Source organism: Eleutherodactylus coqui, chromosome 3, assembly GCF_035609145.1.
Source record: "Eleutherodactylus coqui strain aEleCoq1 chromosome 3, aEleCoq1.hap1, whole genome shotgun sequence".
NCBI lineage: Eukaryota > Metazoa > Chordata > Amphibia > Anura > Eleutherodactylidae > Eleutherodactylus > Eleutherodactylus coqui.
In genome coordinates, this window is record NC_089839.1 from 98,033,058 (window position 1) to 98,059,341 (window position 26,284).

The window sequence follows — 26,284 nt, forward strand, 5'->3', positions numbered from 1 at the left end:
CAGCAAAAGGAAAATATTCCTTTCGTCATTAACTTCCTGCGAAAAAAGAAACCAGTTTGCGCATGAATGGAAGAAGCATGTTGAAATGCAATTGCGAATCCTGAGACCCAGATGGTGACACATATTAATGGTGGAGTCCTGTTAGGACACAGTCAGAAATCCTTAAATGAATTGCATTTGGTTTCTCTGGTGCACACTGTTTTGCAGACACATCAACAGCTGCTGACAAACATCATGTCAGGTTAGCTGAAAACAGCCATCTGCCCTACCAAGAAAGAATGTAAAGCATTCTATCTAAAAAGTGCAAGAAGTAGGAAGAGGTTACAAACTTTCTTTCTGAAGGCCTCACACACAACAGTGAGACCCTAACATGAAATTGTAGGTACTTCGTAAGCCACTAGATGGTGTTCTGTGAGTAACCACATTCTCTCCCAGAAGCAATGCTTCTAGAGGGGAGAAAGAAATAGTGGAGGCAGCATTTTGTATGCTTCTAGAGGGATACAGCTCCATTACATGGCATATAATGAGGCATGCATGATTATTTTCTTCACAGATTCTCAGGAAATGGGATGACGCTTTATAAGAGACACCCATCTAGTAGTGTGTTGGACTTCCCTTGGCCTTCAGAACCAAAGCAATTCATTTGTCATTCTACAAGTATCAGGGGATCAAGGGTTTGCCAAGAAAACATACCCCATACTATCACTCTACCTCTACTTGCCTGAATGGTTGACACCTGATAGGAAGGGTCCATTGATTCATGCTGCTTGCACCAAATTATGACCCTGCCGTCAACATGATGCAACAAAAATCGGGATTCATCTGACCAGGCGATACTTTTCCACTGATCAGTGATCTTTTTTTGTACCCACTACTTAAGACGCTTGGTAAGCCTGACTGCGGCATCTGAATAGTTAACAGCCATGATTGGAGCTAACTTTGATCGTGGTTGTTACCAGAGGCTGTCAGTTGTCAAACAGCTGCTAATAGCTGTAGGGTATAGAGCAGACTCAGCTCCCTGAGCCCACTCCAAACACATGTGACTGCATGCCCTATACATTGCAACATAGTATGTTAGACGGAAAAAAAAACGTATCTCCATCCAGTTCAGCCTATTACTCCCAATGTTGATCCAGAGGATGGCAAAAAAAACAATGAGGTAGAAGCCAATTTTCCACATTTAAGGGAAAAAATTTCTCTGTGACTCTAATCTGGTAATTGGAATAAATCCCTAGATCACCAACCCTTCTGAAGTAATTAGTGACTATAACATAAAATATTGTAACACTCAAGGCCCCTCTCAAACTCTTTTAGTGAGTTTGCCATCACCACGCTCTCAGGCAGACAGTTCCATAGTTTCACTGCTCTTACAGTAAAGAACCTCCTTCTATGTCGGTGTAGAAACCTTTTTTCCTTTAGACGTAGACACCCCCTTGTTACAGTCACAGTCCTGGGTACAAATAGAATGTGGGATATATTTACGTTATGCAGTTGGAAAGGGGGTAATGTGTTTTCCCACCAGCGATAATTATGGCATAGCTAGTGGAGATAGGCTTAGCTGCTTCCATACATTTCACACACTTGAATAGAGAGAGCCTTGAAAGTGGAATGGCAGTGAGGAGCTCTCATTCTCCTGATACGTGAGGGTCCCAGAGGTAGGACTTTCACGTAATAGACATTTATGGCATAAGCTATGCATATGGTTGAAAAACTCTTACAAAGTTAATAAATCAGTACATGTGGAGAACAATAAGCATAGCCAGCTCTACATGAAATGTATACAAGCAGACATTTATAGCCATAGACATTACTCCTTCCCTCGTAATGCCTAATAAAAACTATTAAAGTAAATAGGTCAGTAGAAAAACAGGCAACCAATGAAATAAAACAGCTGCCTTTGTTTCCTCGACTATGAAGTAAGATGCTAGGAAGCTTCAGTGTGGTTTATGTTCTGGTTTAAAGGGAATGTTAAGCGTGGGTCATGTAATGTTCCGTAGATAATAGTCCCTGGTGTCTACCTCATGAATGGAGATTTGCAGCCTAAAAGGCCATAAGGAAAGATAATTTGTTTCTAGTTGAGACAAAGAAGACAAGGTAGCTTAAAGTCTAAAATAAGGGATTACCTGAGTTGTAGAACATCAAGCACAAGCTGGGTACCCTTAGATGAAGCTTCATTTCATGATCACTGCTTCCTTCTTTCATTTTATAGCCACTTTCTAACAAAAGTTTTGTCGCAAATGAAAAACCAAATAATAGTCCCTTTGTACAAAAACACTGAGAACATCAGTCTTATTATTTTCTACTTACAGCAGACACTAACAATCCCAACTCTACACTATTACATAAATTAGATTCACTAAAAATGTAATTATTTGTATCACTTATCTTCTATTGTATGACAGTTATATCCTGTATTATATTCTAGAGCTTTGTTCACAATTTTGCTAGTACTTTTTGAAAACAGTCAGCAAGCTTGTTGACATTCATATCTATAACAGTTTAGCTCAGCTCCTATAATGCTGCAGGATACGTTGCTTTTCCTAAAGTACATGGGATTACTATAGAGAATGCAAGTCACTTCCATGCAGACATTTAAGGCTCTATTAACCCTTTCCAATCCAATTTGTATCCTGGTTTTCCTAGGGGGCTTACTATTTTTCTGCTGTTATACTACGGCGCTATATCCTGGCTAAAGCCAGTACTGCATGAGGTGACACGTTTGATAGGCTCCGGCAGCAGAGAGGCTGGCAATATACAGTAAGAGAACCCCGATGGACGTCTTCCAACATCGGAGCTGTACAGCCTTAAATCATAATGTCTTCAGACGTCAGACAATGGATTGGAAAGGGTTAAAGGGCCACTCAGACAAAAACCTATTTTTCTATCCCCTGCTCCCCTCACCTTATTGCCTGTTACACTTTGAAGGCCTCCTCTATGTATTGCAGTCTCCTCAATGCAATGTAGCCTCCTGTCTGATGCTTATCAGGTACCCTGTGATAGTGACATTTTTGCTTTCACTTTCTCATCAATCCCTTCAGTACAGTATTCGCTAGAGGATGTACTATTTTGGCCTGCTGGTGGGAAGTTTAAAGTGGTTTTCAAGACAGCGCCTGCTGTCAACACAGGTATACGTAGTATTGCTTTCCCTGTAACTTGAATTGCTGCATACTTCTCTCCAGAACGTCAATGGTTACCTGCTCCAGCGCTCCTAGTTCAGCTTTAGAGCATTGGTAATTACCTCCCTATTTAGCACAGCTGGGAACCCTCCCTCCACAGGCGTAACTTGAAGCTCCTGGGCCCCAATGCAAAAACCTTAACAGGGCCCCCAACTATAATGCTTTATTCATAGTACTGGGCTCCCTATATGGAGAAGAGAGGCCTTATGGGTCCCCCTAAGGCTCCTGGGCCCGGATGCAACCGCATTCCCTTCAGTTACACCAGTGCCTCCCTCTCTGCCTCAGTGTTGTTGTGTGTATGCCTTTGACACCCAGCATAGGTCACGTCTCTGTCTCCTTATCTGTGCCTATCCTGTACTTTATCAGTGTTCATTTGTTTGTGGTTCTCCAGTCTTTTTACGCCTCTTGTTTTGCATCCCGTTGCCTGTTCCCCAGCCTTGTCTATGTACGCTTCTCCTTTGCCTTCCCTGCACTATTCCCGGTCCTATTCTGTGTTTTGGCGTATACAGCGGTGTGTTCAGTGTCCCATCATGGTTAGTCAGGGTTAGGAGGAAGAACGTGGGGCCATTCTTATCAGGGCACCTATCCCGATTTCAGGTAGGGTTGCCCTCATCTCCCTGACTAGCGAAGGGCAAGGTTTATTTTATTGCTCCTGGTACTGAAGCCTCTGATCTCCAAGGGTCAGCTGCTAACCTTGTCTGGACTGGTTCTCTGTCAAAACTGGTAGGTTGACTCAGTGGGTCCACACTAGCGGTCCCTAACACAGGCTGGGGTCTGATTGATTTCAATGAGATCTGTGTCTGCAATTATGAGCGCCCCACTACATAGGAGTCAGATAAGCGACTTCCACTCTGACCCCGTTATATCCAGGCACTGACAGTGCTGGAAAGCCTTTTAATTCTCATTACCTTCTATATTCTTCTTAGGGCTGGTTGCCTCCAAGTTTTTATTTGAGATCAACAAAAATTAATCTAAGATCACATAGAGAAACGTTGCACCGACATGGTTTAGCCTGTGACCTTGGTTTAAATCTAGGTTCAATTTGATACCCAAATATTGGCAGATCCAACTAGGTGCACTTAGTTTAGCAGTGAAAATCCAAGATAGCAAACTAGACTGATAGTCTAACAGGCTTTTCTTGGTTGAAGAAATTACACCAACTTATCACTATGAATGCTGGGCAGATCACCTGACCACAATCACCATGCGCAATACCTTTCCTTTTAAGTTCAACCTTTGATCATAAATCAAGTGAACCTGGTTTTGCAAATCTTAAATCAAAACCGTGTTCAACAACTGATCGCAGATTAAGTAAAGAGCATGGTTGGTGCAATCTGCTCTAAATAAGCTACAGACCATAATTATGCAGTCAGGAGCATGAGCTGTGGTCTCCTCTATTATATCTTTTTGACAGGAGCTGCATGACCATCATTAGTAACTATGATAGGAATGCATGTGCTCCCTCTAGGCAGTTTCTGTGGTAGGGTCCTTGTAACAGAATCACACGAACTCACTAAAAACTGAATACATAAACCTAAGAAATCTGAGTTGGTCAGAACTGAGATCACATGATCATATGAGAAGAAAGAGGACATGAGTTTCAGAAATAATTAACCAAGGTAACACTAGAAGACTTTTATATACTGGGGATCTAGCTACACAACGAATAAAAAAAAAATGTAACTGGGGTGGCCCTTTAAAATCACGTTATGGGGCTTTGCTCAACTGATGTGCTGTAGAAATCTCCTGGTGTGTTTTCTGAAGGTTAATTCCTAGTGTATACCATACAGTGACCTATGTAAGCCCCCAAACAAAAAAATATACTGTGTGGCCAAAAGGTGTCGCTTTCCTATAAAGTATAAAAGAAACGTACACTATTGTACGATTGCCTGGGGACACTAAAAGTAAACTCTTTGCATTTTTCAGATTTATAGGGGTCTGAGGCCTTGTTCAGAGCATGATCACATCATAACTGAATGCTAGGAAATTAAAATTAAGAAGCCTGAAAAATTACGAATGCAGCTCTGGACCATAATATAGGAATACCTCATTATCATCAGTACAGAGAAAGAAAAAGAATGCAAATGCAAAGTTACTCAATGGTTTATGGAGATTTAGGCTACATAGAAACAATGAAATGGTGTTCGAAGGAAAACATGAACCTTAATGGGGTCATCAAGACAGCCTTTATTAGATTCTTTACAGACAATGCATCTCATCCTGATTCAGGATTGCTATGGGAGCGACTGACAGCCAAGCGCATTGTTTGTCAATTCTTTATAGACAGTGAATGGAGTGGTGGTAGAAACATAGAAAGTTAATGGCAGAAAAAGACCACATGGTCCATCTAGTCCACCCTTATATTATTTCTCTCATATATACTTATCGCAGGTAGCTTGAATACATTTATTGGTGATTTTCCAACCACGCTTGCCGGAAGTTTGTTCCAAGCATCTACTACTCTATCAGTAATATTCTATATTACATATAGATATGAATTGTAGAGTTGGAAGGGTTCTCCTGGGTCATCATCATTTCTATGCAGGATTCACTGAATCATCCCAGACAGATGTCTGTCCAACCTCTGTTTGAAGACTTCCATTGAAGGAGAACTCACCACCTCCTGTGGTAACCTGTTCCACTCATTTTCTGATGTTGTTTCTAATTTTTCCTCCAGCTAATCTCAGATTGTGCCCTTTTGTTCTAGTGTTTAGCTTTCTAATAAAAACAATTCTATCCTGGACTTTATTTATACACTTTAGCATATTTCAAGGTTTCAATCATGCCCCCTTTCCCATTTCTCCTCCAGACTATACAAATTAAGCTTTTTATGTCCTTCCTGATAAGTTTTGTTCTTGAGACCTTCCACTATTTTTGTAGCCCATCTTTGGACCACTTCTATTTTGTTAATGTCATTCTATAGCTGGAGTCTCCAGAACTGAATACAGTATATAGAACACAGTGGTCACGCATGTGCACCTACCCTCCATTCTCTAGGAGGATTTGGGTGCATCATTCTTGTGATTCTTGGGGGTTCCAGTCATCAAACTTCCAGCAGCCATCCTCCCAATAGGTGATAAATGTTCAAGGTGAGAAAACACCTTATATAATGGTGCTTTATTGGTTATGAAGGAAAATAGAAGAGTGGAGCAACTTCTACTTAAAGTGTGATCCAAATGGTAGAGAAGAAATTTTTGAGATAGTCAATAAGGTGCTGCCAGTCCAAATGTTACCACTGTGTGTAATACAGCATAATAATGTGAAGTATGGCCAGTCTTTAGCTATGAGGAAATGAGTGTGCAGCATGGACACAGTGCCGTTACTCTATCCAGCCATTTCTGAGGAAGGGGCAGTGCACCCAAAATGTGTCAATGAACTGACTGTTAATTAATAATGAAGATTTGGATTAATTCCCTTGCCTTAATGAGTCTAATGTTCTAAGGGTTGCACCTACGGTCCATTATTTGCTGTTTATTAGTGACTAAAAGGCATAATCAATGTACTTTAGTGCCAATGGCAGACAATCAAGCCAAGAGGCAAATTCATTTCTGTGAAACATGTACTTCAAATCAGCACCCAAAATGAGAATTTAGGGTCCTATTTAGTGTGTGCAATAGCACCTGCTGATTAAAGCGATTTCTTTTAAAATTCCATTTAAGACAACCAAATGTCCATCCTGAATATAAAGTACAATTTACACAGGCAGAGATGTGTGCTGCTGCTTCAGTTATTACTTGAAGAAGAAGAATCAGATTTTTCTGCCTGGAAGTATGCTGAAATGGAGAGATAATGAATGTGCATAGCACTTTTGGAAGATTACAGTCACCTGTACTGATTTATTTCATTCTCCAGATATTTAGCTTCATGCTAAGCAAAATCAATGACAAGCTAACAGAGGGCCAACGTGGCGTGCAGCCCAAATGTACTGCATTCAAGTAGCACCGCATGAATTGACATTCAACTCCCTGTAATCCATTGCCACCAATACAGAGAACAGAACTTTGTTTTTGAGAGTTTCCAACCTGATGCTGGTTTCTGCTGCAGCAGAAGGTAGAGTGTTTAGCTCGGTCAATGTTCACTAATATGTGATTCATTTTCCAGGTTACAAATATTGAACTAGTCAGCAGGATTAAACAAGCAATTGTTCTACATTGTGACTGTTTACCAATAAAGGCTCTTAACCCTTCTGAGCTAACAAAACAAAATCCAGGAAACTTCTACATGTATGGCTACTAGGTCAAATCTGATGGGATGATCCAATGTCTCGAAGGCAAAACTGGTTCTCCATTAGATGGATATACGGTATTCATGTACACATTTAATAAAAGTTGACTAAACATGTTAGTTTTAGAAGGATAAACCAATTTGCATGGGGCTCTCGCTCACCCCCCCTTTCCCCTTCCCCCGAAACCGCCCTGTCCTCTTCTCCTCTCCTTTTGAAAAAATATTAATAAGCTTAGTTAAGACATGTACTTATGTTTTTGTTGCATCTGAAGGAATAGCCATTAGATGAGTAGAGGTGTAAAATGAAGCTGCCAATGCAAATTCCATAACAAGGTCCCTCATTTACCATATGCCATTGACAATACGTCTTATATCGCTGAGTGCCTTTGCTCCCCATGCCTTCCCTCGGCACAAGGGTTCCGCACCTTTATAGTAAACAAGTATCTAAAAGCTTTGTATGAATATTGAAACAAACCCAAGAAAATTGTATGGTTTGTTTCTGATAAAAAGAGCAGCTTAACCCCTTCATGACCATAGTACAGCTTTTCACTGACCTCAATAAAGGTCTTTAAAACTGCAGATACATATTTTTAAAGCAGTGGCTTGATAACTACTGACAGCCAGGCTCCTGCTCTACCATCCAGGAACAGAGAAACCTCAGTTTAACCCCTTGCCTGTCTCTGTTGCAAGCTGAAAAAAACGCCATGGGTTTTAGAACGCAGCAATACAATTTTATTGTGCAGAAGTAGTAATAAAAAAAAGAGGCATGTGTAGGTGCTAATGAGCTGGGACAGCTGTATGGGAGTGTCTTGAGGAGATAAAACCTCAAGCCACATTGAGTTTGGTTGCTGTAAGCCAGAGCAGAGCTGCTGGAGCTAATCCCTAGGAAAGAAGCTGTGAGGAGGCTGAAAGCCTGAGGTCTGTTGCAGACCAGGCTGTGGTACTGCCAATGAGTCTAACTGGGAAGGACGCCACTAGACTGACACCCTTGTTGGGTATGCTGTTGGACATTGCTGTGACATTGAAGTGGCACTAGGCAACTGTGTAAGATATCGATAGAATACTATGTGAGTTAGGCCGCCTGCAGACGGCCGGGTTGGATCCGGCTGCGAGAATTCTCACAGCGGGACCCGACCGGAGCGCCTGCGGAGAGCAGTACGGGCACTCACCTCTCCCGCGGCCCTGGCTCTTACATGTGCCTACTGCTGCCGCGGTTTGTTTGCTGCGTGAGATTTCGCGCGGACAAACCGCAGCCGTCTGCCTAGGATTGCGTTTGCTAACGCAATCCTATGGCAGCTACCATGGGCGGACATTCCGCAGGAAATCCCGCCGCGGAATTTCCGCCCTCTGCAGGCGGCCTTAGTAGCCAGACAGCTAGGATTTCGGTTGCTGATGTAAGTGTGCACAGTGATGAAACAACACTGCGAAGAGTTGTTAACTTTGTAACTATTATTTGCTGCCAAAATGAACCGGACTTCCTGATTTTTACCACCTACTCTGGTCTGAATATGGGTCATTGAAGTGCGGCTACCCACCTAGGTGGAGGAAAGGTGGCGTTCCTGCGAGGGGACTTATTTACACTGAAGGTTAAAATTTAAATTCGCTCTTTTGAGTGATTGTTTGGCCTATGGTCATCCCATGTAATGATATCATTACTTAATATTTACATTTTAGAGTTTCATTTAAAGACAATCAGACATGGGCTCTCTACTGGATGCGACAGACGTGGCACAACACAGACAAACCTTCGGCTGTTTGTTGTGTCAGTTTAAAAAAAAAAAAGGACTGGTCAACGCTTTTGAAAAGTCAGTTTGCTTAGAAGTCTGCATTGTGCTGTTCCTCTGTTTTTTCTCCTGAAAATGTTTAAATAAACTTACAGAGCTGTGTGTTGTCATTCCCCTTCATCGGTGCATATCCCAGTCCCTGAACTCTGGCACTGTCCAATCAGCGCTGACACCCTACAGACAAGGGTGAAACAGTTTGAAGTTTTTCCAACTTTCCCTGCTTGTTCAGTGTCTGTTTTTGTAAAATGTGACGTGTATCAGTTACTATAAGTAATATGATGGGGAAAAAACTTGCCTCTGCCACTACAGATCAGATCATTGCATTGAAGGAGCTCAGCTTAGCTATTTAGAGCTCCTTTAGATTCCACTAGTAAATATCAAGTCAAAGCCAGTGTAAATAAAACAAAAAAACCGTATACAACTTTAGATTTTATGTACAAACTGTAATATGGTGTTCGAATGTCAGCATATGATTTAACCCTTTGCAATCCAATTTTGGATTCAGGGTTTCCTAGGGGGCTTTCTCTTTCTGCCATTATACAATGGCGCCGTCTGCTGGCTAGAGCCAGTACTGCTGTATGTGACATGCTGGAGAGGCTCCCGACAACAGAGCGGCCAGTAATATACAGTAAAAATACTCTGCCAGGTGTCTTCTGACATCAGAGCTGTACAGCCTTCAATCAGAATGTCTTTAGACATCAGACAGTGGATTGGAAAGGGTTAAAGTAAACCTCTACTTTTTTTCTGACACAGAGCTCCAAATCCCTTCTATGCTTGTAGATTTAAAGTGACACAGTCACCACCTTTGAGCCACATACACTAAGTTATGGGGTTCAAAGGAGAGGGAATGGCAAGTTCAGAGATATATCTATCATACTCACTGGGCACTCCGTTCTAGCAGTGTGACCCTGAGAAGTTCTTGGATAGCAGAAGATTGCCTCGTGTGTGTGCACCTCCAATAGGGATCAATAAGAGATGTGAGTGCAGTAAGTCTAGCTGCTGGAGGGTGCTGACTTTGCAGAGACAAAGAGCTGGAACGGAGCGCCCAGTGAGTATTAAAGATACCTCCTCGAGCCCCCTGAGCCCCATATTTTAAGGCCGCTCTCACACATGCCGCTTTTTACTTTGATTAACGCGGCGTCCCGAGCGTTGCGCTAATCGCAGCACAACAATCCTATTGATTTCAATGGGGTCTCGCATACCTGCGCTTGAATGTCACGATTTTCGAGCACTGTCTGTATTATTTTGTGTGCGCTTTAGCGCTTTTTAACACACCTCATCACACATCACAATGATGGGGTGCGTTAAAAAGCGCTGTCAAACGCTGTACTATGCGTTCAAAAATGCAGCTCAAAAATTGTAGTAAAATTGCTGCGATTTGAGCAGCGTTTTTTGAATGCATATGTGAGAGTGGCCTGATTTATGAGGCTCAAGGCAATGACTGTGTCCTTTAAAATCACTGCCAAGGTATTATTCCATCTCCCTTATTGCCAGAAGCAGCCACTAGGGGAGCAGAGGAGCTTACTGCATACTGTGTTATTATTGAGTTCAGCGTACTCATGCAATAAACATTTATTAAGAAATGTAACAGATTTGCAGTCTATTTAGATGAAAAAATAGAAAATGTTAGCCACTGTCTCTAAAAACAATCTGTCCCATATTTAGGATGTGGCAGAAGTCCGTGGAATTCTCCCTACGCTTTCAATGAGGCTAGCGCTGCTGCCGCTGGCCCCATTGAAAACACTGGTGATGTTCCAGCGTTTTTCTCGCACTGCGAGGCGAGTGTTTTCACTTGCTCTCGCAGCGCAAGATAGAATAAAACCCCAGTGGGTGTCCACCCCAAGACCCATTTAGACACAACGATTATCGCTCAAAATTCGCTTAAAAGCCATCTTTTGAGCGATAACCGTTGTGTGCATTTACACGGTAGGATGATCACTCAAAATTCGCTCTAACAGCAGTTTGAGTGACAGTTTTGAGCGTTTACTTTGCATAAGGTCGTAAGTAGCTAATTAGCTACTTAAGAGCTTATTAGTGTGTAACTGAAGGCTCCCGCTGTATACAGAAGACAGCAGGAGCGCTGTCTTCTGTATACAACTGCTGTGTTCTCAGAGCGCTCAGCTGGTATCCAGCTGAGAGCTCCGAGCAGGGTATGCTGAAGACAGCTGGAGCGCTGGAGAGCTGAGCTGGTATACACCTGAGAGCTCCGAGCGGGGCATACAGAAGCAAGCTGGAGCGCTATCTTCTGTATACAGCAGCTGTGTTCTTAAAGCGCTCAGCTGGTATACAGCTGAGCGCTCCAAGCGGGGTATGCAGAAGACAGCTGGAGCGCTGTCTTCTGTATACAGCTCCAGCGGGATACCAGCTGAAAGAATATTATCAGTGTCGCCCGCTGAGAAAATCAGCATGCAGCACTGATAAGGCTCAGCGCTAATTTCTAGATTGGCTTTTGAGCGATAATTGTTGTATCTAAATGGGCCTTTAGACTTTGCTGGAGGCAGGACCTAATAAGCTGAATTACATGGCAGATATGGAGACCTTTGTCAGGCCCTCAACTGCAACGGGAACCCATTGGTACTGTGCGATTGTATTGGACGAGGGCAATAGGTGACAGGATCTTCCTCCCCATCATCTACTTACATGCTGCAGTTGCTATTGATTGTAACACATAAGGGGTAAACCGCCAGGATCTGAGGTTTCTCCCCTCCTAGCAGTTAGAGCAGGAGCCTGGCTATCAGAAGTAGGCTAAGCCATCGCCTTAAAGGGGTGGTCTCGCGAAACCAAGTGGGGTTATACACTTCCGTATGGCCATATTAATGCACTTTGTAATGTACATTGTGCATTAAATATGAGCCATACAGAAGTTATTCCACTTACCTGCTCCGTTGCTAGCGTCCTCGTCTCCATGGTTCCGTCTAAATTCGCTGGCAGCTTGCTTTTTTAGACGCGCTTGCGCAGTCCGGTCTTCTCCATTCAGCACGAGCCGCTTCAGTGTGCTCCCCGCTACAGCTCTTCTGCGCATGCGCAGACGAGCTGTCACTGCTCGGGAGCGCGCTGCAGCGGCCATTCTGCACCTTCCTCTGTTAGAGGAAGGTGCAGAAACTGGAGCTGCCCAGCGGAGAAGCCCAGCCCAGCCCAGCAGCCCCGAGAAGCGTCCCAGGTAAGTGATGGGTCGGGGGGGGGGCTGCCGCTGCGCCGGGGGAACTAGCGCTGCGCCGGGGGGGGGGCTGTCGCTGCGCCGGGGGGGCTGCCGCTGTGATGGGGGAACTAACGCTAGGCCGGGGGGGCTGTCGCTGCGATGGGGGGGCTGCCGCTGCGCCGGGCTGCGCCGGGGGGGGGCTGTCGCTGCGCCGGGGGGGGGGCTGCCGCTGTGATGGGGGAACTAGCGCTAGGCCGGGGGGGCTGTCGCTGCGATGGGGGGGCTGTCGCTAGGCCGGGGGGGGGGCTGCCGCTGCGATGGGGGGGCTGTCGCTAGGCCGGGGGGGCTGCCGCTGTGATGGGGGAACTAGCGCTAGGCCGGGGGGGCTGTCGCTGCGATGGGGGGGCTGTCGCTAGGCCGGGGGAACTAGCGCTGGGCTCCGGAACCTAGCGCTGGGCTCCGGGGCCTTCACCTGGGCTGAGGGTCTAGCGCTGGGGAGCCGGGGGCTAGCGCCGGTTACCTGCTGCCTGGCGGTGGGCGTCTGGTCGGCGGCTGCGGGGCGTCTGGTCGGCGGCTGCGATGCGTCCGGTTGCCATGGAGACACAGCTGGCGGCGTCTCGGGAGCGCGCACGTCGGGCTGCAGCGAGCGACGGGGAAAGAGCCGGCGGCCATCTTGAGGAAACTTTTATAAGTTGCTGAAACGCTGGAACGGTAAGTACAAACCAGCTAGAAATGTCATTTACAGGGGGGCTTAGTAATGTATGTTTAATGGGGGGGACTGGGCAAAAAAAAAATTTAACTGCTTCCTCGAGACATCTCCTTTAATAAGATGTATGTGCAGGTTTAAAACCTATTAGTGTGGTCAGTAAAAAGGCGTATTGTTTGTCACTAAGGGGTTAAGATTAAAATACAGTATACTATAGATCTCTGTTGGTTTAATTAACCAATTATTAAACAGCTGGCAAAGAAACAAAAAGCAAGAAGTTAATTCAGATGTGACTAGGTAAACCATAATGGAAACTAATGAGCGTATGCTTCATTATTTATTCATAATAAACAAAGGTAGTTGCAGCTTAGAACTCCAAATCAGCGTTGTTTTCCTGCATCTTACCCTTAAGTAAAGTCATTACAAGCCCCAGCTGATAACAGATTGTGGTAGTAAAGAGTCCATTATCCACTCAGCAATAATACATTACTGTAATAATGAAGCTTTTATTTGCAGTAGAAAAAGATCCAATGAAGACCAATTGAAAGTAATGAAAGCCTGCTGACTTTCCTGTGTGCACTTGGTGGAGGGAAACAACTTGTTTCTCCACTTCGGCATAGTTTCACATACTTCCAGTCATTGTTTAAGTGTGCATTCACACGAACGTATATCGGCTCGGTTTTCACGCCGAGCCGATATACGTCGTCCTCGTGTGCAGGGGGGGAGGCTGGAAGAGCCCAGGAGCAGGAACAGAGCTCCCGCCCCCTCTCTGCCTCCTCTCCGCCCCTCTGCACTATTTGCAATGGGGAGAGGCGGGACTAATACACGCCACTTAGCCCCGCCCCCGTCTCGCCTCCTCTCATTGCAAATAGTGCAGAGGGGCGGAGAGGGGGTGGGGAGGAGGCAGAGAGGGGGCGGGAGCTCAGTTCCTGCTCCTGGGCTCTTCCAGCCTGCCCCCCTGCACATGAGGACAACGTATATCGGCTCGGCGTGAAAACCGAGCCGATATACGTTCGTGTTAATGCACCCTAAGGCTGGCTTCACATGATCGTAGTGTTTTTACGGAATGAACAATACTTTTTTTTTTTTGCACACATCTGTATATTTTACTGTACTTTTGGAGCCCATAAGACATGTTCATTTGCGCGTGGCAAACAAAGAAGCTAATTAGTCAAATGTGTTCTTTTTCCAGAAGAATTGCACAGTGTTTCACGCATCTTCTAGCGTATTGCACATGCATTTTCGCCTCCCCTCCCCTCATTGACTTCAATAGAGACCTTTGGTGCGCAAATGCGCAGTAAAGTAGAACATGCTATGTTTCTTCTGGCACGACTGAAATGCGCAGGAAAATACACACATGTAAATGAACCCATTGAAATCACTTAGTTCTATTCTCTGTGTGCGGCACAAGCAAATTTTGGATGTGCAGGAGCCCTAAGTGTGATATCATCAATATATTCTTCCCTGATTACAAGAACAGACTTTATAATGCAGCCTCCATATTACGACAGGGAGTCAAGAGTCAGCTGGAAATTAGGAAATCACTATTAGTTTGGGTAATACATGCACATTGCACACACACAGCTCTGCTACATGCATGTCATACACAAACAGCTCTGTTACATGCATGTCACACACACACAGCTCTGCTACATGCATGTCACATACGTACATCTCTGCTACATGCATGTCACACACGCAGCTCTACTATATATACATCACATACACACACAACTCTGCTACATGGACATCACATACAGCTCTGCTACATGCATGTCTCACACACACAGCTCTGCTACATGTACATCACATACAGCTCTGCTATATGCACATTACACACACACCACTTTGCTACATGTACGTCACACACACAGTTCTGCTATATGCACATCACACACACAGCTCTGCTACATGTACATCACATACAGCTTTGCTACATACATTTTTCATGCCATACAACAGGGATCACAAGCAGCACAGCAGAGTCCTGCACACACTGATCACCCCCTGGTAATGTGACCCTGGACTCCTCCCACACAGGTGACTGATCACATGACGGCGACATAATCACAGGTCATGTAAGCACACACCTGCTGTCCGGCTCTCCATATTTTATGTTTGTGAACCTTTCATGATGTCACCATCATGTGATCATGTAACTCACACAGTCACTCATGGACAGGTGGTCGTCAGTATTTTGATATATAATAAATATAAAACTTTTTTCACATTTTTTTTAGTCCCACTAGGGGACTTGACCTTACGTTCCCTTAGGCCACTCTCACACATGCGTTCAGTTAAATGCCGATTAGAACCATGCATTTTACCGCAATTTTGAGCAGCATTTTTGAACGCATGTCACAGCATTTGACAGTGCTTTTTAATGCACCCCATCATTGTTAGAAAATCTTGATGTCGAGCGCAGCTTTGAGAAGCCCTATTAAGATCAATGGGAGCATTGTACCGCAGTTAGCTGCCACGGCGAATATATCTATAAACATTGCAAGGATAATGGAATATTCTTTTCTTTTTTTTTTCATCTTAAACCAAGGTTATATACCTGGAGCATTTCTATTCCAATCATGTAGAATGTTACATTCACAGGTCTTTAGAAAGCATTACAGGAAGGAATATCTCTTTTGTAAGTGATATTTCCAGTTCACTAACATTTGGTTTCGACTTGAAATGGTGTTTAAGAAAAAAAACCTATTTTCCTTCTACCATAATGTCCCCATTCGCAGTGCAGGTAACTCTGCTATATGAATTGCTGTCCATAACTTGGCAGCTCCAAGCCAATTTGTTTTCCCGAGGTTTAACTTATTGAAGCTTATTTATACTACATTATTGATTATCTGTGAAAGTCATTTCTCACTGTCCCAAACTACATATGGAACAATTCACATCCCAGCGGCTGAGACAGCCGAGTGAGCCGGGCTGCAAAAGTAGCAAAAATTGAAATGAAATTATTTCAAACATTTACATAGCGATTCCATTCCCTGGAAGCCTTGATTTAAAAGTGTGGTTTCTTCTAGATTACAAAACTCAAATACATTTCTGTATGGGTTTACTTGAAGAAGTTTTATTTCCAAAGTAAATATCAGTCATAAAAACAAAGATCTATCTAATGAAAACTAGGGCAGCGGTCCTCAAATGGCGTGCTGTGGTACGAATTAGGACCAAGGACAGCAGCTGTCCAGATCTTGCAGAACTGCTATCATAGTTAGGAGGAGAGCGGCAATGGTGGGCTGGCTGTCAGCGACTAGTGGGGAAGACTCAGAGGCAACAGATACGTATTCTTCTTTTTAGTCTGGCCTAGGGTTCGATTCTTTTTTAGGGGTCTGATTAGCTTTACCAGTCTGGTTTAAGTTCTGATTAACTTTAGGGGTCTGTATTTGAATAAGAATAAAGTTGATTAATCCCTTAATGACAGTGACCCCCTGCAGCGGCCCCCCAGTAGCACAGTGACCCCCCCGCAGTGGCCCCTGGTAGCATAGTAACACCCCCCCCCCCGCGCAGCGGCCCCCCAGTATCACAATGCCATCCCACAGCGGACCCTCAGTAGCAAAGTGACACCCAACAGCGGCCCCCCAGTAGCATAGTGACACTCTACAGCAGCCCCCTAGTAGCTCAGTGACACCCCACAGCAGCCCCCCAGTAGCACAGTGACACCCGACAGCGGCCCTCCGAGACCCACATACTTACTCCCTCCTCCTCGTAGAAGCGCCGCTCCTCTGCCCTGCGCGCATATTAACTTTTTCCTCACCCCTTCTGCCCTATTCGGCAATTCCAGCAACCTGATTGGTTGTTTGAGTTGACTGATTCACCAAACAACAAATCAGGTTGCTGAAATTGCTGAATAGGGCAGAAGTGGTGTGGAAAAAGTTAATACGCCTGCCAGGCGGCTCCTCCCCCTGCTCTCACGGAACAAAGTAGGAGATGTAAGGGGAGGAGGATCTCGGCTGCACACTAACGTCACAGTGTGCGCCGGGATCAGCGCAGCTAGCAGCGCTGCTTAGTGAATGGTGGCAGGGGAGCCGCGGCCCTTGCCGGTATTCACTAACGTGGTGAGTGGCGAACAGCCGTGCCATAGGTTCGCCACCACTGCACTAGGAGATGCGTAAAACACTGCATGTTTGTGCATGAAAATAAACACAACTGGAACTCATTAGGCTAATTTGCCATTTCAATCAGTGCATATTTTTTTTGCCGTTCGCAAATGCACATGCCTTGTGCATAGAAAAAGTACAGTAAAATACGCCGATGTACACGTAAAAAAGCATGATCATGCATGCTCAAAAAATACATACACTTGTGTGAATCCGGCCTCACCGCAAGCCGGCCAGATCCTCTTCTTCTTGTTATGATGCGTCCATTCTTCGTATTCTTCTTCCTAACAGGCAATGTACGCTATATCACTAGTGATATAGTGTTCATAGTCTAGCAGAGAGTGCCGAGCTATAGCAGAGACTGCACATGCGGGCAGTCTCGGCAATAGGTCAGAATCCTTCCTAGGCTATGAACATTATATCACTAGTGACATAGCGTACATTGCCCGTCAGGAAGAAGAATACGAAGAATGGATGCATCATAACAAGAAGAAGAGGAACTGTCCGGCTTGCGGTGATGTGACCTGGGGGACTGATTAGCAAGGAGAAGATGCGGTAAGGAGTCTCCCTGGGGAGGAATAGGTAAGTATTGATTTTTTTTTTTTATGACAAAACCTTTTTAAGAGTTGTAATAAAAAAAACTAAAACGCAGCCACACTAATGTAATGAGTAATACATGAAAAACTGCAAGAAGAACAGTTGAACTAACTAATCCTATTTCCTATTATCAAGACTTACAGACTTGCAAAAAATCACAAGCATCTCCAATTGCAAATCCTAAAAAGTCACCTTGCATTAGCTTAGCACCAGCTTCAAGCATTGATGGGCTTTAAAAGTCTAAATGCAGCCACTACAAGCTGGACATGATTTGATAGCCAATCTCAAGTAACTCTGAAAGAAATACCAGCTCAGAGACTCGGATACAGAGGTCACAAAGGACGACCTCTATACCTGGCAGTGATAGCACCCTGTCGTAGAGACTATTTTCTGGTAAGACTACAGCTGTAGTATACCGTATTAGCAAGCAGAATGAATTAAAATAGTGTCCTGTATAGATCTGCACAGTTACAATGCAAGATTTCCCTGGTGAGTTTTACTCAGGGAAGCAGAAATCAAGCAATAAAAAAGTCTCGTTCTTCTTAAACTAAAAATAAATTATTCTCAGCAAATACCTAAATCACAGCTGTATTAGAGAAAAACGGTAAAACGAATTGCAAGTCTCAAGGAATGACTTTTCTGTGACTGCCATAATCCATTGGTACATTGGTCAGATCAGGAATAAAAAGAGAAGTTAGTTTTTGCCTTTACCTAGTTACACACCTGCCATTCCATTTCCCACATATTATTCCTGTATACAAGAGTCATTACTTCTGTATTTGTATCATGACAGCTGAAACATATTGTAGTTATGAAACACCGCAAATAGAAAATAAATTACCATACATCAAAGGGATAAGAAAAAAGTGCTATTTCAGAATCATTACCACTCTGATCCATGGGCTGTGTCTGGTATTGTAGTTAAACTTCATCCACTAGACTGTGGAAAAGTGGAGTACCCAACCCAGCCTATGGATGGCATTGTTTTTGGTAACCTGCATAACTCTTTTACTACTACATGGCTGTAAAGCCTTGTATCCAAGATGCAACAAATTCTGAAATCTGCAATACCAAAACCATATGCAGTCTTGGCCTCAGATTCCAGGTTTCATCTGACTTACAGTCTTAAGAATCACCAGCCTAAGGTGAGCCCTAATAGCCTATGAGAAGAGCTGGCAAACTTTGGAATAACTTCTATGGAAACTGGTGCAACTTAGTGCATCACAGATAAAATTGTCTGATAGAATAAATAACTACCTTGTTGACCACAACAAGCAGCTAAATGAGTATTCCCAAGATCATATTGGTGGCTCAGTGTGTTCTATATCTGAAATTATTATTCTTTGTAAATACTATCACTTTTTGAAAATGCACCAGCCTTGACTTCTTTCTTTCCTAGACATCCCATCTCCACTCTCTGATTACCTTTGTTTGCTCATGGACACATCCTCCAATGGTTCTTCACTCTAGCTGAACTTGCTTACTTCATCTTGCCTTTACTTCCTGTCTTGAGACTATGCAGAGCAGGCTGTGTCTCTGCTCTCTCTTACCAGCATACAGTAAGCTCAGATCAGCAACTATGTAACAGCAATATCTAGGCACAGGAACATTGATTTTCAAACTGAAAAAATGTTATGTTTTACAGGACTAAACACAATAAATTAGTATTTAGTTGTGAGATAAACCCTTTAACACCCAGACCTATTTATGTGATAATCCACTCGGCATATTTATGTCAATGGACTTTCGCTACTGTTTTGCTAGGAAGTATAGCTTAGGCTATACACAAAAAAAGGAAAACAAAATTAGAATACAAGTAAGGCAACAGCAAGATTTGTTGACATCATCATACTTGCTGACAGTTTCTGGATAGCAACGGGAGGAAAAAAGACTAACCAGTTTTAGGAAGTAAGTTCCTCCTAGGTTCTTCAGGCCCCTCGATAGGCTGCTCAGAAATGAAAACGCGTGCTTGCTCTACGGTATTCAGCACAGTCTGTTCTTTATCCTTCAGTTCACGTTTCAGTGCCTAGAAAGGAAACAATATTATATCATGAGCAGAGTCAATGAGATTTAAGAAAAACACTCCCAAACAAATGCAAGCAATTTCCTTTTAAAGACGTTGTAACACAGCATGAAAACTAATGGCTGCATTTTGTTTTCCTGGAAGCTAAAAAACATAAAAGCTTAGAGAATAATAAACGAAAGAAAATGGGAAAAACATTTCTAAAATGGGAGAGTGGACAATTTATTAGTCACTAAAATAAAGTATATTTGCTGTTAGAAAGTAAAATGGTGTCATCATTTACGCCCGTACCCCCCATAATAATAATAACGCATAATGCCGTGGCTCGTTGATCTAAATCATTTGGTTTCTTCACATACGGAAGAGATCAGGTTATTTTTACTACTCCAGGATGAGCGATTTCATACATTCCGAAATGCACACCAACTGTTTGCAGTACTCAAAAATGAATGGCTGTTTAGTAATATATCCAATCCATCAATACAATAAATCACACTGCATTAGGCCAGATTCATACAAGCATATGTGTATTTGCATGTGCATGAGTGTAGCATTTCTTTTACGTGCACATCGGCGTATTTTACTATAGTTTTTGCATCCACAAGATATGCTTATTTGCACGCGGCAAACGAAGACTCATTGATTTAAATGGCTAATTAGTCTAAGAAGTTCCAGATGTGTTCTTTAGCCAGTGAAAATATGCAACATATTACGCATCTGCTAACGTATTGTACGCGCATTTGCACACCATCATTCACTTCTATGGCAGCCTTTGGTGCAGGAAAATAGAGCATGCTGCATCTTTATTGCAGTCAAACAGACAAGCAAAACAGAACTGAAGCAGACTGAAAGCAAACTGAAAGCCTTCAATTTTTTTTGAAAACCCAATAAAGTCGATGGGGAAAAAAAACGGATCAATTCATTTCAGTTTTACAATCTCCAAAAACTGAGCAGAGAGACAGAAACCCTGGACTGACTCTAACGCAGGTATGGAACCACCCTAGGGCCTAAACAGATGGGTGCATTCGCCAATACGTCCACTGATACAGAGCATGTTAGCGCATAACCAGGTTTTTTTTACCTATTCAAACTCTGCACTATTGCATGTGAGTTCGAGAAAAAAAGAAAAAGCGGGAAGATAGAAAATCTACATGCAAGAAAGATAGGGGAAGTCCTATCTTTTGTCATACAGAGTATTAACATGCGAGAATACCTCTAGTGAAAACAAAATAATTGAAATAAATGGTTTTGTTTCGGCTCACTTTGCGGACGCGATTTTCACAGCTGCCAAAACGGGACAAAATCACGCCCATGTGTTTACGCCCTAATACAGATGAGTTTCCCAGAGGTGCAACTAAAAGGGTTACCCTTTACCCCTTGAGTTTAGCAGCACAGCTTGGGAGCCCTATAACAATAGCTCTTGCACTAGAACCCAGATCTTCCAATTCACATTTTTGCAGGTTCTGAGAAATGGATCCCACTGTATCATGTTCGAATGACCAAATAGTTGTGCAGTTAGAAGATCCCCATTGAGCAATACGGTATTATATAAAGGTTACTACGGTAAGCACAATAACGAATACAGTTGAATATGGAACAGGCAGTAATACAGATATTGTTTTCCATTTCATTTCCCTATGGCGTAATAATCATCAGAATAATAATGTTATTCCACCATTAGAAATGCATTCAGACTATAATTAAAATGAACGCATGGTTGCAAGCAAATTTCCATAGCAGCTAGTTTATATTTGATGACAATTATCCAAATATAACTGATTTCTTAGTCATGTTCTATAGTCATTGGCTATTCCTAAAGTCTAGTAAACTTTCATTTAGGATTAGCCTAAGAGCTGCAATGTATGGTCCTTTAGCCAATTAGATTAAATGGTAGACTTTAGCAGAGATGGATGCAAGTGAATATTGCAAGTGAGTTATTTAATGGGTCATAATAAGGGTTCAGTTAATGTCTAAAGTTATTCAGGCTACACGGGGCACAGCATGCTTAATAATACTATATTAGTCTACTGTTCCTTACAAGTCATCATTATGGAGCTGGATGAAATTGACCTGTCAATCACTACCCCGGGCATGTACTGGCCAACTAATCTACCATTCTCAGAACAATGAGGAATCATAAATGAAGTTATGAAAACTCTGCATATCTGCAGTTAAAGAGATTTACCCACAAGATTGTATAGTGATTTGTAAAGCACATCAGGGTACGAGAGCGTAAAACAGTTAGGTCCCTCTTCTTAATTCAATGATATACTTTATTCAATGGAAGGTTTTCTTTAAATCACCAGAAAAAAGTGACTTTCTATTTTATATAGTTGGTGTGCGTTGTAAAAGCTATTTCAGGAGCCCCTTCACATCCCATATGCAGAGTGACAACCCTCATGGGCACAGTAGTAGGAGCCATTCATTTTTGTGAGAGACCATTGTTGATCCAGGGATTATTCCAATTGCCAGATTGGAGTCAGGAAGGAATTTTTTTCCCCTTACATGGGGAAAACTGGCTTCTACCTCATTGGGATTTTTTTTGCCTTTCTCTGGATCAACATTTGGGGGGAAATGGGCTAAACTAGTCTGTTATCGGCCTAACATACTAAGTTACTATGCTTACCATGTTAACTGGGATAACAGGGATTAATGTTTCATTGGAGCTCACTGATATTACTCTTCATTTTTTTTGAGAATTGATTCTTGTTATGGGGGCTAGTTGCGGTCTATGATGTCCCCTACCTCCTGCCATTGGGCGTGTCCAGAATTGTGGTTTTCCCACGTTCTCTTCAGCAAACATTGCTTCAGCTTTTCCATTTCTGGCCAATCCAGACAAGCCACCCCCCACCCCCCTGCCCTACCTCCCAAACACACACACACATACTAGAAAATGCCTGAGCAAGTAGTCTAATATGCAAAGGTGTTTTTGACTCTGACTGACTCCAAGTTTTGGCCATGACTGTTCTACTCAGTTTTCCCATCTTCTCCATTCCTGACATAGGTTAGTTTCTGGACTGTGCTATATCTGTCTGCGGCGTGCCCCGACCCTTGACTTGTCATGAAGTCATACAAGAATTCCATCTGTCCTGACCTCACTCTGCATGACAACCACTTCTCTGCCTGCTCCTTTAGTACCATAATACAGTTGCCCTGACCAGTTTGTGTCAGCTGCCACAAAACTAGTACATCTGGGGTAACAGCAAAGAGCAAATCACAATAGCACAGAGCCAAATCAGTTTGTGGCATGGTGGATCCACACCCACTGTTATGACAGTTCTAGAGAGTCTAGGGCCTTGTTCACGTTCGCATTTTTGTTGCATTATGGTTTAGGCCAAACCAGGAATTAACCCTTTGCAATCCAATTTTGGATTCTGGGTTTCCTAGGGGGCTTGCTCTTTCTGCCATTATACAATGGCACCATCTGCCGGCTAGAGCCAGTACTGTGGTATGTGACATGCCGAAGAGGCCCCCGACAACAGAGCGGCCAGTAATCTACAGTAAGAATACCCTGCTGGATGTCTTCCGATATCGGAGCTGTACAGCCTTCAAATCAGAATGTCTTTAGACATCAGACAGTGCATTGGAAAGGGTTAAACCAAAAAGAAGAGGAGTATAAAACTTCCAACTCCATTACATCTCATTAAGTTAACAGTATGTGTGTATTCTTTTCATTTTTATGACAGTCTATAAACATATGATTGGAGGGGGTTGACTCTCAACCATCAGCAGAACGAGAAACCTCTTCACTGTAGTATGCTACACAACAGCGCTCTAGTCTATGCAGTTGTGTTTGAAACTGCAGCTTAGCACCTTTCTAAGGCCCATCTACTGATTGTGGTGATCTTGCGAATAAACTCTAACTGACTGATGACTTGCTAAGGATAAGTCATCTAATATTATTTGTTGGTTTAACTAAAGGATTTCCAGGAAATGTAAAAAAAAAGCTAAAAAAAATAAATAAATAAAACCCAATTCTGAATCATATCACATATTCTAAGCAGCATGATTGAAATAACTTTACATATTGCTTCTGATTTTTCCCAATTTTCTCATAACCTTGCAAGAGAAATTGAGAGGTAAAATCTGATAGATGTGGAGCGAGAGACAGTGACACGGAATGTGATCTAGTGCATAATATTCGCCTTATGTAAATTCCCTCTTGGCACACCTTATAATAATGTGACAGTATGTAATTTCTTTTTCCAAATATGCCAAGAAGTAAATGATAGGTTGGGAGTATAAGGATGCAGGCAGCAACCTTAACAGAACCACAGTCACAACATTTTACAGTAATATGCACCCAATGCGTACACTAAAGAACTACAACAGACAAGGATGGAAATTACATAATTGAATCTCATGAATGCACATAGTGATGTCGCAGTAACAGGATAACGCACACAGTGATGTCACAGTAACAGGGTAATACACACAGTGATATCCCAGTTATAGGGTAATACACACAGTGATGTCACAGGGACAAGATAATGCATTTAGTGATGTCACATTAACAAGATAATGCACTCAGTGATGTCACAGCACACAGAAAGTAAACAAAGTGATGTTACAATGCAGAGATAATCCACTCAGTAAAGTAAACAATGAAGGGTACAGACTTTGCTATATAAAGATAACAGACAAAGTGATGCCACAGTATACAGAAAATGTATAAAATTATATCACAAAAGAATATTAATGTCCGTTTCTTGATCTCCTAGAGACTTGCATTCTATTTCCCATGGTTCTTTTCCATCTTCCACAGTTATAAGTGACTTTTCCTCGGCTCTTAACCCCATTACCCTGGTATTTCTACGCAGTACTAATCTATCTTTACTATACCAAAGCCAGAAAGTGTCAGATCAATATTTCTTCTTATATAAGTGAAGGGACTTCGTTCCTAAAAGGATCCCTGTGGACAACACTGCTCTTCTGCTCATAGTGTCACAATGTAAACCTGTTACGGTACCTCTACTACATAGATTGAAGGCATTATTGACAAATGCAGAATATGCAAATTTAGTACAGTTGCCATATTACAAATTAAATAGGTTTTGAAGGCCCTGTTCACATCTGTGATCTGCTGTGATCTCTGTCATAGGTGCAAAACAGACCACAATGACTAATAATGGGGTCTGACGGGTATCCGTCATTCTGCAATGCATTTCACTGGACAAAATAATTTTCCACACTGTTATTTTATCTGGGATTCTGTACCAGATCTACGCCAGAGGTGTGAATATAGATAGAATGGAAGTCTGTAATCAGCTGGAGGAAGTTGCGCCTGGAGAAATATGGAAACACCATATTAAATGCATGGGATTTTAACCATTACTACTGAGCTGTCTTTTTAATCTCTGCTTTGCAGAGAGCTTTTCCGCCAAATTTGTGCTTATTTTACCTCTTTCCCTGCTCTAGGTGATTTTGGGAGCCAGCTGGTAACAGCATCAGGGTGGCTCAAACCCCTGGCTAATGGAACCTTGTTGCTCAGGCAGACGTGAATTCTGCCCGACAGCATCTGTGTCATATTGACGATTATCCGTTCAGTCGCATCCGACCTTCGGTCACTCTCTGGATCAATGTTCTCCACGCATTTCTGTCTTTCACTGCATCTTTCAGTTCGGCCTTTATTGTATCCAGCCATCTTGTTCTTTGTCATCCTCATCTTCTCTTTCCACTGACTTTGCCAAGCATCAGTACTGCTTCCAGTGAGTTAGCGCACATCACGTGGCCAAAAAAAGAGAGCCGCTGTTTGATGATTTTGCCATCTAGTGATATTTTCGGTTTTGCGTGATCTAACACTACTTGGTTCGATGTCATGGCAGTCCAAGCTATCCGTAGCATTCTCTTCCAGCACGCATCAATTTCCTTCTGTCTGTTTTCCTGAGTGTTCAACTTTGGCAACCATACGTGGTTATGGGAAAAACGATTGCATTGACCAGTCTGGTTTTTGTTGCAATGCTAATGTCTTTGTTTTTCCAGATCTTTTCCATTCCTTGCATTGCAATCCTACCAAGTGTAATCCATCTCTTGATCTCGGGTGCAGATTGCCCATCGCAATCGATTTTGGATCCAAGGAAGATGAAATCTGGGACCGACTCGACTTCTTCGTTGTTAATTTTTATGTTCCCTGTACCGTTGCCTACCGCAGTCATGACTTTCGTTTTCCTGCTGTTGAGGTACAGTCCCATACGTTCGCTTTCCTTTTGAACTAGTTGGATAAGGTATTCCAGGTCCCTTTTACTTTCCTCAAGCAGGGTGGTGTCATCTGCATATCAGAGGTTGTTGACATTTCTGCCACCGATTTTGAGTTCAATTTCTGATTCGCCCAGATTGCATCGCCCCATCATTATTTCTGCGTACAGATTGAAAAGGACTGGTGATAGAATGCAGCCTTGCCGTCGCCTATCTCGATTCCGAACCAATCCGTGTTCAGATAAGCTGTCCTGACTGTTGCTTCTTGGTTGTTGAAAAGTGACCTTATAAGCTGTTCAATATCTTCTGGGATGCCCATTTACTTCAGACACTT

The 26,284-nt window shown here is 43.0% G+C and overlaps 1 protein-coding gene across 8 annotated transcripts in view; it reads right to left on the reverse strand.

Moving 5' to 3' along the window:
* The window catches only part of UTRN (utrophin), a 701,048-nt gene that overhangs the window by 192,601 nt on the left and 482,163 nt on the right, over positions 1-26,284 (reverse strand). For all 8 annotated transcript variants that reach the window (XM_066595903.1, XM_066595904.1, XM_066595902.1 and 5 more), the window contains one exon: positions 19,629-19,758. In XM_066595903.1, the coding sequence (XP_066452000.1) occupies positions 19,629-19,758 (130 nt within the window). The remainder of the gene's footprint in view (positions 1-19,628; positions 19,759-26,284) is intronic.